Raw genomic sequence first — 15,421 nt, forward strand, 5'->3', positions numbered from 1 at the left:
TAAGCATTATCGATGCTGGTGAACCGGAGTTGAGTTTTCAACCTCATTATTTGGGTTACATAAACCGAAAGTGTACTTGAAGGCTTGCAGGTATGCTATTATGGTTACCTCGAGGATATAATTGAGAGCCGGTCTTTTATGACTTTGGCTCATATTCCGGGTTATATGTAAAATATATGACTCCCAGTGCGGAAAGCCGCCTAGAGACTTGTGATTTGTTTTCTATGCAGGACAATGAAAGACAGTTCTTTAAACTTAAGGAAAGTAAATGATCAAACATAACTCGGAGGAATATAAAAGAGCAGCTTCAACGGAGTTAAGCACTCCGCATGTGCACGATGGCACGAAAAAATTAAGTGTTTGTCCTACTCTATTATAGGACTCCCCGAGTCCAAAAGGTGAGGCATTGTTTTTCAGGCGTAACCATGAGCCGCCTAAGAAATCAAGGTGCTTGTTGGGTTGAAGCTCCCGGCTCATCCCTCTCCGCTCCTCCGGCTGTTTCCATGACCTGGAAGGTTGATGATTTCCAGTCAATGCCGCTCAAAGCTTCAAATTTAGCCTCATCATCAATTAACCCGGCCGGATCAACTTCTGGGGCGAAGGTATGCTTACGAGTCGGAGGGATTAGGACTGCTTCATAGCGTGGAGTTGGGATCCTCTGATTCTCCGCGTCATAGCCCGGCTGATACTTGGTAAGGTCTGTGTCATTCCCAATCAAGGTGGCCACCGGGCGCACGCTCTTTACACAGGTGGCGAAGTCTTTATGGTCAAAGGGGGTGCCGTCTTCCTTCAGGCTGGGGTATCCAAGAGCGATGTCGGCCGGGTCTAGCTCCGGTAGAAACGCCTTGGCCCGGCTCAGAGCAGCTATAGCTCCGGCTCTTGCAGAAGCCCATCTCAGCTCTTGGAAGCGTTGAGGAAGTACGGCAAGCCGCCTGAGTACGTCTGCCAGGTGAGTGGGAACCTCATTGGACAGAGCCACAACGGCTAAAGCACGCTGTGACCCGGTGTAGAGTTGCTCCACCAAGGTGTAAACAGCCTTCAGCTTGGTCAGCATGTTCTGATTGAGATTGGAGCATCTGGGACCTGTATAACAAAGTCAGGTGAGCTGATGGCAATGGTGGGACTTATGAGACAGGAATGATGTAAACTTGTTAGAAGCTTACAAAGTAACTTACGGAAGATTGCGGAGACCATCTGCGATACATGGCGTTTTAAGCCGGAGAGTTTGGCGGTTCTTTCAGTAAGAGCAGCCTCCGCTTGTTCGGCCCGGCTGAGCAAGGCAGTCTTCTCATCGGCCCAGGCTTTTCTTTCTGTTTCAAATTTTTTCTTCAGTTTTTCTTGTCCAGAGACACTGAACTCAAATTTGGCATTGGCCTTCTGGGTCTCATTTTCCTGAGTCTTCAGGCGGTTCTTCAGATCAGAGATTTCCGATTCAAGTTTCTTGCAGGCAGCCTGTACAAATTCCGGGTTACAGTTTGAGTGATTATCATGCAACATTAAAGTCCCAAGCACTTTGCAAGCAAAGACACTTGGCACTTGGGGGCTAATGTAGGCTGAGAAGCTTTATTTACAGTGCCGGTTCATGAAAATAAGTCCCAAGCACTTTGCAGGCAAAGGTACTTGGCACTTGGGGGCTAATGTGTCAAGTTGCTCAACTACTTGGTTAAAGTAAGGAAAGAATCAGGTGAACTATGCTGTTTAAGCCGGCCCTTGAGTGTTACCAGGTAAGCCGGTATTAAGTCTACAACATATTCTGTCATAAGTAATAGACTTGGGGGCTAGCATGGTAAGGATGACTATGGAGTAAGCAAGAGAGTTGTACCTCAGATTTTTGCTGTATCTGCTTCACCATGTCAATTTCCAGGTCCCGGCTGTTGTGCACTTGACCAATATAACCAGCGACAATATCTCCAATGCTCAGATTGGCATAGTTAGTAATGTCCAGCCTGGTTCTACGGCGTTCCAGAAGTTCCTCCTTAGCAGAGCACTTAGCCAGCACGGTAGGTCTTCCCGGTTCAACAAATTCGGTCCGGGTAATCACCACATCCGGGTCATCGGCCGGTTGAGCTGGGCTGGGAATCTCCGGGTTATCAGAACCCTCCATGGCTTGTTCTTCAGTTGGAGCGGTGGTTTCTGGAGCTGGTGCAGACGGCGGCTCAGAGGCAGAGGCGTTGGGTTCAGTCAAGACCGGCTCTTCGACCGGGTTACTTTTCTTTGCCCTCTTGCTGAGCTTTGCTTGTGCACTGAAAGCCAAAAGGTTAGTGCAAAAACATGAGTAAGATAAGCACAAAATAAGCTGATCATCATTACCCGGGTGCGGTCTTGAAAGCCGGCAAGTTAGATTGCATGGAGTCCCCGGAGGAAGGTGAAGTTTCCTGATAGTTTGAATCAGAAGAATTGAGTGGTTGACGACACTACTGGAATCAGCTACTTTGCCATCTGCCAGCTCTTTGCCGTCAGCTAGCAGATGGCAAAGAAGCACTTTGCCATCAGCTACCCAAAAGCTGACAGCAAAGAACTGGCTGATGGCAAAGACTTTCTTTGCCATCAGCCAGTTCTTTGCCGTCCGCTAGCTGACGGCAAAGATTCTTTGCCGTCCGCTAGCTGACGGCAAAGATTCTTTGCCGTCCGCTAGCAGACGGCAAAGAGGGAGGGGGCCCCACTGACGAGCTGCTTTAAAAAAACTTAACGGCCCCCCCTCTTTGCCGTCTGCTAGCAGACGACAAAGAGCAAAAGAGCGGACGGCAAAGGGGGCGGACGGCAAAGATTTAACATATCTAACGGCCGCGCCCCACCCCGCCCTGTTTCTCTCCCTGCTCTTCACACGCGCGCCGCCGCCCCCACCACTCGCCGCCGCCCAGTCGCCCCACCACCCCGCCGCCCCACCGGCCCCCCGCCCCGTCGCCACTACCGCCCGGTGCCGTCGCCCCACCACCCGGCGCCCCACCGGCCCCCCGCCCCGTCGCCCCCGCCGCCCCGGCCCCCCCCGCCCCGGCCCCCCGCCGCCCCGGGGCCCCGCCGCCCCACCGCCCCGGCCCCCCCGCGCCCCACCGCCCCGGGCCCGGCGCCGCCACCCCAGGCCGCCCCGCCCCCCTCCTCCACCGGCCACCTCCTCCACCGCCCCGCCCCCCTCCTCCACCGGCCACCTCCTCCACCGGCCCTGCCCCAGGTGAGCTCTACCTCCTCTTTTTTTTTCCTTTTTTTTCTTTCTGTTATTTTAGTTTTAGGTTTATGTTTAGTTTAGATTTAGTTTTAGTTTTAGTTTTAGGTTTGGTTTTAGTTTAGTTTTAGGTTTAGATTTAGTTTTTTCCTTTTTTTTTCTTCTGTTTTTTTAGTTTTAGGTTTATGTTTAGTTTAGATTTAGTTTTAGTTTTAGTTTTAGATTTAGGTTTAGTTTTAGGTTTAAGGTTTAGTTTTAGGTTTAGTTTAGTTTGAGGAAAGAAGAAGAAGAAGAAAAAAGAGGAGAGGAGGAGAAGAAGAAGAGGAAAAAGGAAAGGAAGAAGAAGAAGAGGAGGAGGAGAAGAAAAAAGAAGAAGAGGAAGAAGAAGAAAAAAGAGGAGAGGAGGAGAAGAAGAAGAGGAAAAAGGAAAGGAGGAAGAAGAAGAAGAAGAAGAAGAAGAAGGAAAAAAAGGAAGAAAAGGAAGAAGAGGAAGAAGAAGAAAAGGAAAAAAGAGGAAAAAACCCCGACCCCGACCCGGCACCCCGACACGACACCCCGACCCCTAGACCCCGACCCCGACACCCCGACCCCGACCCCGACCCCGACACCCCGACCCCGAGCCTGACCCGACACCCCGACCCCGACACTGACACGGCACCCCGACCCCGACCCGGCACCCCGACCCGACACCCCGACCCCGAGACCCCGACCCCGACCCTGAGACGACACCCCGACACCGACACGACACCCCGACCCCCGACACCTCCCGAAAAGGTGTTCTTTGGCCTTCCAGAGGCCGATGGGGTCATATATTTGTGAATTATTAGTTAGGTCATATATTTTTCGATTTTGTTATGAAAAACATCATATATAATTGTGTTGATCGGGTAGTTTTAAATGTGCAGTTGTTTCATCGCTGCGAGGTTTGGTGTTCGACGACCTCGCCGTGCGTTTGACGAGCTCTGCCCCTTCGTTCGTGGGTGAGCACAAATGACATGTCCTCCTCCCCCATTAATTATTTGATCTATTCCGATGAAACTTGATAGCTAGCTATATATGTGTCTTGAATCATCAGTATGCGTAACCAATATGTGTCTCCCGTTCGAAAGCGTCATAGTTATAAATATGCATGCATTTGCATATTTATAACCTTGATTCTTTCGAATTGTCCAACGCTATCCATGGACAGCCCGAGTATGTTTAGATTGGGTTCGTTTTCCCATATGCTTTGCTCCGGATCCGACGCATAAATTTCGTCAGTGCCTCCCCTGTTGTTCTCCGGGTACACATCCTCTCTGTTTATTGCAGAGACGTGTATCAGGAGAACAGCGGGGAGGTGCTGCCGAAATTTTGCGTAGGATCCGGAGCATAGCATGGGAAAATGAACCCAATCTAAACATACTCGGGTGGGATTAGGACCTATCATTACCTATTAGAGTGTAGGTTGCATGGACGTAATAAAATTGACAAAGTAGATCAACTGATGAATATATACATGGTGAATTATATATATATATATATATATTTGTTGTGTGTCTAGTAGCTCTGAAAGTCAAGATGAGTGATCGTGCGTGGATGTACACCGGTCACACTGGTCAGAACAAATGGAGCACTGAATGGTTCACAAAAACCAAGGGGTTTGTGCGAGCCGCATTTGCAAATGGCCAGAGGAAAACCTGGTGCCCCTGTTTACGGTGCGGCAATTGGGAAAAGAGGACAGAGGCTGAAATGGGCAAACACCTGCAGAAGAGTGGTTTTACGCCCGATTATACGGTGTGGACATTTCATGGTGAGTCTGCCCAACGTGACCGAGCTCAGGTGGATCGTCGTCGCACCGACGAGCATGGTACCGGGATGGAAAACATGGTGCAAGACTTCGATGATGCTCGGGATTCGGACGAGGAGATGGAGGAATCTGCAAAGGCCTTCAATGAAATGTTGGAGTCTTCAAAACGTCCGCTCCATGAGCACACTGAGCTTTGTCAGTTGGATGCCATCTCGCAAGTAATGGCTCTGAAGGCTCAGTTCAACTTGGGCAGAGAATGCTACGATGCAATGATGACAGTATTTGGACGCTTTCTACCCAAAGGCCATGTAATGCCTGCAAACCTGTACCAGTCGGACAAAATCCTCCGTGCACTGAAGATGCCCTATGATAAGATACATGCCTGTGAGAAAGGGTGTGTCTTGTTTAGGCTTGACTATGCGGACTTGAACTATTGTCCCATTTGCAAGTCTTCTAGGTATGTTGTGGTAGACAACGGTATGGGTGAGAAGACACAGACCAAAATCCCCATTAGTGTTCTTCGGTATATGCCAATCGTACCAAGACTTCAACGTCTTTTCATGGTCGAAGAGACGGCCAGACAGATGACATGGCACAAAACGGGCAAAAGAACCGAACTAGATGCAGATGGGAATCTGATGATTGTACACACATCGGATGGTGTTGCGTGGAAAAAGTTTGATGAATTACATGGTGACAAAGCGGCAGATCCGAGGCATCCTCGAGTCGGCATCAGCATGGATGGGTTCAGTGTGTTTGGTATGACGGCAGCCCAATACAGTTGTTGGCCCGTATTTGTCTTTCCACTCAATCTCCCCCCCCGGACAGATTATGCAAAGAAAGAACATTTTCCTGACGTTGATAATTCCAGGGCCCAACTATCCGGGGAAAAATATGAATGTGTACATGCAGCCACTTAAGGACGAATTGCAAGAAGCCTGGGATAATGGGTTCAAGACATATGACGCCTATAGCAAACGGAACTTCATAATGCGTGTCTGGTACATGTACTCGACGCATGACTTGCCGGCGTATGCGCTATTCGTTGGCTGGTGTGTGCATGGAAGGTTCCCGTGCCCCACATGCAAGGGAGCTCTTGAGTTTCGTTGGCTTCAGGCCGGTCGCAAGTTTTCTTGCTTCGACATGCATAGACAGTTCCTGAATCCTCGCCATAAGTTCAGGAAAGACAATAAGAACTTCATCAGAGGTAGAGTTGTCAAAAACTCTGCACCACCTGCATTGACAGGCCAACAGACCCTGGATCAGTTAAACGCTCTCGAGCCAGATCCAGAGTGTCCAGGGTACTTCAAGGGGTATAATTCTAAGCACGCCTGGACTCACAAAACATGCTTATGGGATCTGCCTTACTTCAAAGACCTCCTTTGCCCACACAACATCGACGTGATGCACACTGAGAAGAATATCGCCGAGGCACTTTTTGGTACATTGTTCGGCATAGATGGGAAGTCAAAGGATAATACTAAGGCTAGAGTCGATCTGGAGGCGCTATGTGATAGGCCGTTACAAAACATGAAAGAACCGAAAGGAAAGCAGAACTGGACGAAGCCAAAGGCATGGTTCAATCTTGGAAGGCAAGCTATGAGGGAAATTATCTTGTGGGTGAAAATGCAGTTGATGTTCCCCGATGGGTATGCAGCGAATCTAAAGAGGGGAGCCAGTCTTGATAAATTGAAGATATTTGGTCTCAAGAGTCATGATTGGCACATATGGATTGAGCAGGTAATGCCGGTGATGCTGCGTGGCTTCATCCCTGAGGATGAATGGCTAGTACTGGCAGAACTCAGCTATTTCTTCCGTGTTCTTTGTGCGAAAGAACTATCACCTGGCGTGCTAGAAGAAATGGAAGAGTTGGCGCCGGAGTTGATCTGCAAGTTAGAGAAGATCTTTCCACCGGGCTTCTTTAATCCAATGCAACATTTGATTTTGCATCTCCCGACCGAGGCAAGATTGGGGGGGGCCCATGCAAAATCGTTGGTGCTACCCAACTGAGAGGATGCAGAAGACGCTTCGACAAAATGTAAAAATAAACATAGAATTGAAGCATCGATGGCTGAGGCATTCATCACTGAGGAGGCGGCAAACTTCGTGACAGCACACTACGAAGCCAAAAATCGTCATTTGCATAATCCGAAGCCTCGGTACAATGCTGACGACCCTAAAAAGGGTGGATCCAACCTCAGCCTATTCAAAGGGAATCTCGCACCAGCTAGTGTTTCAAATCCAGTATCTTTGGATAACGAACAATGGCGGACCATTTCGTTGTATATCTTCAACAACCTGATAGAAGTGCGGCCGTACATCGAGTAAGTTCTCGGTACATAGTTTTGCAACTTCTATTTCCTTTGAACTGCTCTTATTCCTGGATATTTCATACAGTCGATACGTCGCCTTATTCTCGTATGGAGCGGTGATCCAAAAGGATTCTGTCGAAGAGTATGAGCTTCTCGCAAAGCAAGGAGGCGGCTATCCCGGTTTCATCTCTTGGTTCAAACAAACGGTAATTTCTATTAGACAATTTCATTTCATTCGCTAATTTGTGCGTAATGCAACAATCCTTTCATATTAAACTTGTAGGCTAATTCAGAGTCTATGGACGCCGAATTGAGACAAGTCGCTAATGGTTTTGACTATAAGGTCCGTTCATTTGACAAATACGACATCAACGGGTATCGCTTTCGTACCTATGGCAAAGAGCTATCTATGGCCGACCGAAAGTCTACAAATTGTTGTGTATCTGCTATCGGCGAAGGAGGTACCGAGTATTATGGGAGAGTTGAAGCAATTTATGAACTTCTATTCTATGGTGAAAACCCACCGAATGTCGTAGTCTTCAAATGTTATTGGTTTCAGCCGAAGGAGACTAGAAGGACTCATGAACATATAGGGCTACTTGAAATCAACCAAAGCACCCATTTAGATGTTCCTGATGTCTATATTACGGCTCAACAGGCGACCCAAGTATTCTATCTACCGTGGGCCTGCCAAACTAATCCAAATCTGAAAGGTTGGGATGTCGTTTATGAAGTGCCGCCACGTGCTAGACTATCTCCCCCAAAGGAAGAGGATTATGAACCTCACATTAACCCAGACACATATGAAGGAGAATTCTTCCAAGAGACACATCTTTCCAAAAAGCGTTTCAAGAACCGCTATACTTCACCCCAAAACATTGAAGTAGACAGCGACAGTGAATCCGACATCACCCCAGAGGAGGAACAAGAAGAGCCGGAACAAGAAGAGCCGGAACAAGAAGAGGTTACTGCTGCGGATGACCTGTCATTGCTTGACCGATTACGTCAAGGTGGCCTTCCACATGTTGATGCCACTGGACCCTATGAGCCCGTCATTGATTATAGTGATGATGATGATTATGCATTTATTGATGATACTGATCGAGATTATTAGTAGTGTCAGGTATTAAATTTTTTTATGTTGTACTTGATGATGATATACTTAAGTGATACACATATTATTATTCATGTCGGTCTTTTTTTATGTTGTACTAATTTCGTTTACTGTTTGTCATGGCAGGTGTTGAAAGATGGTGGGCGCTGGTCGGGAGCGCGCCAAGGCCCCTTCTTCGTCGGCGCGTGGTCTGAGGTCTTCCATTCCAGACGCACCTCTCCGCCGAGCGTTGCTGGACAGTATGGCGACACCGCCGGGCCCTTCTTCGTCGACCGCGGTGCCCAGCAGGGGACGAGGTAGGAAGAGAGGAGGTGGGGCACGTGGTCGCGGGAGAGGAGGTAGGGTGACTGCTACGGTGCCTTCCTCGCCGCCACCCCCAGCTGTTTCACCCGAGCACGTGACTGCTAGGGTGGACTCATCTGAGGAGGAGGCTACACGGCCTCCGGTCCACGAGCCTCCGGTCCACGGGTCTTGGGCCCACGAGCCTCGGGTCGACTGGCCTTCGGCCCACGAGACCCCGGAGGAGCACACGTCCGGATGGGGTACCTGGCCGGATCAGCCCGAGGAGCCGAGTGGCCATGCTGATGATGGCGGGGAGCCGACTGATATTGAGGAGGAGGGGGGCACCGTCTACCAGCGTGGTGCTACACGGTTCCCGTCCGTGCCGGCGACCCACGAGCAGAGGTGGTTGATTTTCCCTGATGGGGAGAGGTACGTAAGTGCATTTAATATTTTTGTACCTTCTCCATTCACATTTCTTCAAATAACTAATGCGTTGGCCTTGTCATGCTGCAGGGGTTGGGACCACCATCATAGTGTCCGCCGGCCCAACTCCGTCCTTGGAGTTCTTTGCCGGCAAAACTTCCCGGGGTTTATCACGTTGCCTGGTGAGGGCCGGCTTCCAGAGCTTGGATTGAGCTGGGAGCACTACGTGGCTGCCCTGACCCCGCCGGATGAGATTATCGACGGTGTCGTGTGCGACACGAGGGCAGACATGGTGATCAGAAAGTTCTGGGTAATTTCTCCTTTACACATTTAAAAATCTTCAACTAGCTAGTTATTAATTGTACTAATCAATATTGTCTCATTTGATTGCAGCCATTCTACAGGTGTGAGGAGGGATACGAGGAGGACGCGGCACATGTTATCGAGAACGTCTGCAAGCGCCTACTACAGAACTTACGGCACGAGGCTCGGGTGCAGGCTGTTCGAGACTACTACGCCTTGCGTGGTATCAAGAAGACCAAGCCGGCGTGCCGCGATAAGTTCCTGAGTAAGGAGCAGTACATGAAGGTAATTCTTAAGGCCTTCTACTTAAGTTCCTTCATTTAGTAATTCTTAGCCGTAGCGCTCAAGTTTCTATTTGCTAACTTAGGCGCCTCCGAGATGGTGTGCGGATCGATGGATTGTTGGGAGGTGTTGGTCAATGAGTGGTGCTCAAAGGAATGGCTAGCCCTCCACAACGAGGCCAAGGACAAACGTGCCCAAATGGAACGTGTGCCACACCATCAAGGCAGCTCCAACTTATATCAGTTCGGGCGGAACTGGGTATGTGGTTTGCTTCATAATTCATGCAATTCATTCATCATGCTAGCTTGAGCCCTTTAATTACTAATTTACATTGTTTCTCTCTTTCAGGCACGCCACAATAAGGTGGATAAGGTGCCAGAGGTGTACGACCTGTATGCCATGGCCCACACTGCCTCTTTCAAGAAAGTCAAGGCTTTCTCTCAGTCTGACCTCGATGATGCAAACAACTTCACCAACATCTCCTCCCACAACAAGCTCGTGAGATATAGAGATGAGGGGAAGGCGAGGAAAGGGGAGGACTTTAACCCGAGCCAGGGTCCCATTGATCCAGAGCTGGTGATGATATCTGGTGGCGGGAGGTCCCATGGCTCCATAGCCATTGGAGATGGACTTATCCGTTGTCCTAGCACTCTCCCGGAGATCAAGGCGCGCTAGTCGAGCTCTGCTCTTGAGATAAGGCCTCGTGAACGGCCAGTGCAACTCGCCATCAAGGTTAGTGATACGTACTCAGCTATCTTTCTCCATTACATTGTGTGCGCTTCCATCAATGATTACAAAGGGTCATGTGAGTGGTGTTGCAGGCTGCTATACAGAGTGAGAGAGATAGAACGGAGAAACTTCTGGCGGAGGTGGCGGAGAGGCAGCGGGAGTTGGAGGAGAGGACGACAAAGATGATGGAGGAGGAGAGGGCACGGAATGACATGCAGGCAAGGGCCATGTACGAGCTCCTTGTGGTAAGTTTCTTCTGCAGATTAGCCAAAACATTCATGTAGTGTTTGTCTCATTACTAACTAGTATGACTGAGTCGTCAAAACCAAATGTGTAGTCTGTGTGCGAGAAGACCGGTCAGATCACTCCGCCGATGCCAGTGATTGCTCCTGGGACCACGGTGAGTTTAATTTGAATGGACATTACTTGCTAGTCCTAACATTTGAGTGTCATCATGCTAACAAGACATTGGAAATGATCTTTGGTGCAGCGTAGCTCCAGACAAGCATCGCACGATCCTTCTCCAGCTACCGACATGAGCCAGCCGGCTCCTACACCTCCTGGATCATGGTAAGTTTATCTAGTGTTTTGCTTAACACATGCATAAAGACCTAGACTTAGCTTTATTTCCTCCAATGCTTACCATAATGACCTAGACTTAGCTTCTTCTCCTCCAAAATGACTTAATAAGCTTACTGACCTCCAAAACCATCCATTTTACCTAAGTTAGCTCTAAAACGATCTGTACTTAGCTTACTTATGTCAAAAATTGCATAATTAGCTTAGTTAGCTCATAAACGATCCATTTTACCTAAGTTAGCTCTAAAATGACCCATTTTACCTTGGTTAGCTTATAAATGATCCAGTTCATCCAAGTTAGCTCAAAAATGACCCATTTTACCTAGATTAGCTCCTAAATGATCCATTTTACCTACGTTAGCTTTAAAATGACCCATTTCACCTAGGTTAACTCCAAAATGACCCATCTTACCTAGGTTATCTCATAAACGATCCATTTCAACTAATTTAGCTCATAAACGATCCATTTCACCAAGTTAGCTCAAAAACAATCCATTTCACCTAAATTAGCTCTTAAATGATCCATTTCACCTAAGTTAGCTCATAAATGACCCATTTCACCTTAGCTAGCTCATAAACGACCCATTTCAACTTAGTTAGCTCATATATGATCCATTTCACGTAAGTTAGCTCATAAATGACATACTCTTCTTGTTCTAGTCTTCTTCTTGTTCTACTCTTCTTGTTCTAGTTTTCTTCTTGTTCTAGTCTTCTTGTTCTAGTCACCTATTTCTAACTTTCTTATTTTGCCATTTTGCAGATTTCATTATGTGCTAGATGGAGTGCTTGTTCTACTCTTCTTGTTCTAGTCTTCTTATTCTAGTCACCTTAGCTATGGAGTGCTTGTTTATGTATGGATGGAACTTGTTTATGTATGAATTGATGGATGGAACTTGCTTATGTAATATGTATGGATGGAACTTGCTTATGTATTAATGGATTGAACTTGCTTATGTATGAATGTATGGAACTTATGTGCTGGATATATGTGATATGAATGCCTGTGAAATATATCTATATATGTCATATATATTTGTTGTGAAAATAGTTGGATTTAATAAAAAACAGAAAAAAGAGCCAATATGCAGGCTCTTTGCTGTCTGCCACCGACGGCAACGGGCTCTTTGCCGTCCGCCGTGGACGGCAAAGAAGCCACGTGGCATCCAGCTGTGCTTCCTGGGAGCTGACCCATTTGGTCAGTTTGCCTACAGTGGCAGACGGCAAAGAGTAAACGATTTTGCTGTCAGCGGCGGACGGCAAAGGCCTGCCATGTAGTGACGTGTAGATGACATCATACGGCGGACGGCAAAGACACTAGAAAGTTTGCCGTTTGCCGCGGACGGCAAAGGCCTGCCGTTAGCCACTTAACGGACTGACAGCGCAATTATTGCCATCCTCTCTCTTTGCCGTCCGCGGCGGACGGCAAAGGGCCTTTGCCGTCAGCCGCCAAGAAGCAGACGACAAATTAGCTCTTTACTGTAGCCTACTTTGCCGGAGCCTTTTGCCGTCCGCGGCTGATGGTAAAGGTCTTTGCCGTCCGCCGTTCATGCCTTTGCCGTCCGCCGTGGCAGAGGGAAAAATAGCTGATTCCAGTAGTGCGAGTGATGCCCGCCAAAGGATGAAAAGGATATAAGTTGGAGATAACCTCGGTCCGGCGCTTCCTTGATGCTTCAGGTAAGCCGGAGGAGAGGTCTGCATCCTTGTTGGTCCGGGTTTGCCTCCGGCTCTCATGAATCTGTCGCTTCAAAAGAAATTGAGGATCTTGATAAGCTAAAGGATGTGAAAATCTTACTTTCCGGGTTACTCTTCGGACTTTCAGCCTTGGCAAGGGCTCCGAGTCGGAGGAAAGTGTAGTTACCTCTTCAATCACCGGGTTACTCGCTCCAGTATCATCCTGCTGATAATCAGTGTCAATAAGGTGGTTAAAAACAGACAAAAAAACAAAAGAAGAGCCTAGAGAATCAAGGGCTACCTCTGACTCGGAGGTGTCATCCAACTGAAGCAGGTCTGAGGCGCTAGGCTTACTCCCCTTCTTGCGGGGAGCGGCTCTCCTGGCGGCTTTTTTAACCTTCCTGGCCTTTTTAGCAGCCTCATGGTCATACCTGACCTTCCAGAACTTATCATTGGCCTTAAAAATACAGCAAAGGTTTCTTGAAGTTAAGATGAAAATTGTTAAAATGGAAAGTAAGGTGCTCAGATCAGTATCTTACCGCCGGAGCCGGGTTAGCTTTGCAGAAGGGACTTAAGCCTGTCCTCCCGCAATCTGCTAAGCTCTCGTTTAGAAGGGACTTGGTCATGTCATCAACGACGTCCTCAGGTAAGTCGTTGGGGCTGTGCCGAAGAGGATCATCCTTCCGGCCCGTGTAATCACACATTAAGCCGGGGCGGCGGCTTAGAGGAATCACCCGCCAAGCAATCCAGACCCGGACCAGATCAACGCCGTTAAGGCTGTTTCCCAGAAGAGCTTTAATCTTGTTGATGGTGGGGATAAGTGGTTGACGCTCAGCTTGAGATAATTTGTCTGGCAGGGGGTGATTTGACTCCAGACGCAGGGCGCGAAAGCCGGGCAGAGGGTTCTCGTTAGCCGGAGAGGTGTCCTGGCAGTAGAACCATGTCTGGTTCCAGTCTTTTGGGTGGCTTGGCGGCTCAGCATAAGGAAAAAGGCAATCCCACTGTCGTTGGATTGAAATTCCGCCAAGTTCCAAGCTAGGCCCGTTGGCACACTCGTTCTGGCGGTTCAGATAAAACAGCTCCCTAAAGAGCAGTAGGCTGGGCTCTTCTCCAAGGTACACCTCACAGAACACTTGGAAGTTACAAATGTTTGACACGGAATTGGGTCCAATGTCTTGAGGTCACAGATCAAAAAAGTGCAGAACATCTCTGAAGAATTTTGAGCCGGGAGGTGCAAAACCCCGGCTCATGTGATCAGCAAATATAACAACCTCTCCGTCTCTTGGTTGAGGTCTTTCTTCGGACGGGTCAGGGGCATGATAGGACATGACCTCCTTCTTAGGCAGGTAACCCGTCTTCACGAAGTCATCTAAGGTATTATCAGTAACGTTGGATCTCACCCAGTTGCACGTAATGGGTGCCTTGGGAGCCTTGGCGGCATTGTGAAAGATGGAAGCCTATGACAAAAGAAAATTTCTGGTTCAAATTTAAGCCGGAGGAAGATTTTAGTTCAGTATTGAAGATGGCGGCTTATGAAGGGGCCTAATGATATATGGCTAATTGTGTCGGGTTATCTAAGCCGCTGTGGATATCATAAGCAATTCAAGTTGTTTAAAACTCTATTATGAATGAGCCGGAAATTTCACAAAGCATGGCCTCTTTTAAGCCGGCGATATGAGCCACCATGGTTAACAGATGCAGTTTTGTCTAAGTGTTGCACAAACAAGTTTCACAGATTGCAGGGATTATTTTGGATCAAACGATCGTCTAGAAAGGAAAAATGTCTAGACCTAAAAAGCTGATACAGAGAAGTTCATAAGCTCTAAACGAGGTCTTTTTGCGGACAAAAGGGATCTACTAGCATAAAAATGGGTGAGAAACTACTACCGCAGGGAGTCTGTACCGTTTTGGATCAAAAGGAACCTCGGTGGCGGAACTGTGAAGAAATCGCGACGAACTACGAAGAACACAGAGAACTTGCGAGCCCTAATGCGGATCTAAGGTACGGGACGGCGAGGACTTACTGGTGCTGATGAGCAGCGGAGGCGTGCCGCAGGTTTCTGGTCAAGACAGGTTGATGCAGCGGCCTTGGTCAGTGAAGATGAGGTGCGCGGCGACGGCGGCGGAGCTTGGGCTCTGGAGCGTCGGAGGAGGAAGACGATGGAGGGGAAGAGTGACGAAGACCTATGGGCCGGGCCTATTTATAAGGGCCAACTGGTAAATGGGCGCGGAAAAAGAGGAGGCGGAAGACATGATTATCTTGTCGCAGAATGCCTCGGTTTTTGGGATGGTCATTAAAGATAAGATCCGTTGGGATATGACAGAATAAAAAATGAATTTAATGGAAGATGACGTCATGGCTGGTTACCAAGAATCCAGAAGATGACGTCATGGCGGGTTATAACCTTTGCACAAGCAGAAGCCGGAAGATTTTGAAGATTGACGTGAACCGGTTCAAATCAATCTGGGGCCTAATGTTGAGGATATAACCATTAGAGTCACCTGCCCAGGAGGGGCCGGGTTATGTTATAATGATCATCACGTGAAGCCCAGTACCAAGCTAGCGGAAGGCGGGTCAGTAATGGGCTTAAGACCCGGAGGCGGCTTAAGGCCCGTAGTGATGAACCGCCGTTATGGCAAGACTTGTAGTGTAAGGCAAGAATAGCTAAGAGTCCGGGCCGGACACTGTTATAAGCCAGCCCGGAACTCTGAGAGCCGCCGGGGCGTCAACCTCTCTATATAAAGGGACGACCCGGCGGCGGTTTAGGACGAGAGACAAC

The 15,421-nt window shown here is 48.4% G+C and overlaps 1 protein-coding gene across 1 annotated transcript; it reads right to left on the bottom strand.

Moving 5' to 3' along the window:
- Positions 1-1,047: 1,047 nt before the first annotated feature.
- LOC120964743 (uncharacterized) lies at positions 1,048-12,872 on the bottom strand. The gene is made up of 5 exons (XM_073499028.1): positions 12,616-12,872; positions 2,311-2,375; positions 1,823-2,243; positions 1,204-1,452; positions 1,048-1,083 (listed from the first exon to the last, which is right to left on the bottom strand). Exons 2-5 carry the CDS (start codon positions 2,346-2,348, stop codon positions 1,048-1,050), a joined length of 744 nt encoding a protein of 247 aa, XP_073355129.1. The 5' UTR covers positions 2,349-2,375; positions 12,616-12,872.
- Positions 12,873-15,421: the final 2,549 nt, after the last annotated feature.

Source organism: Aegilops tauschii, chromosome 5, assembly GCF_002575655.3.
Source record: "Aegilops tauschii subsp. strangulata cultivar AL8/78 chromosome 5, Aet v6.0, whole genome shotgun sequence".
NCBI lineage: Eukaryota > Viridiplantae > Streptophyta > Magnoliopsida > Poales > Poaceae > Aegilops > Aegilops tauschii.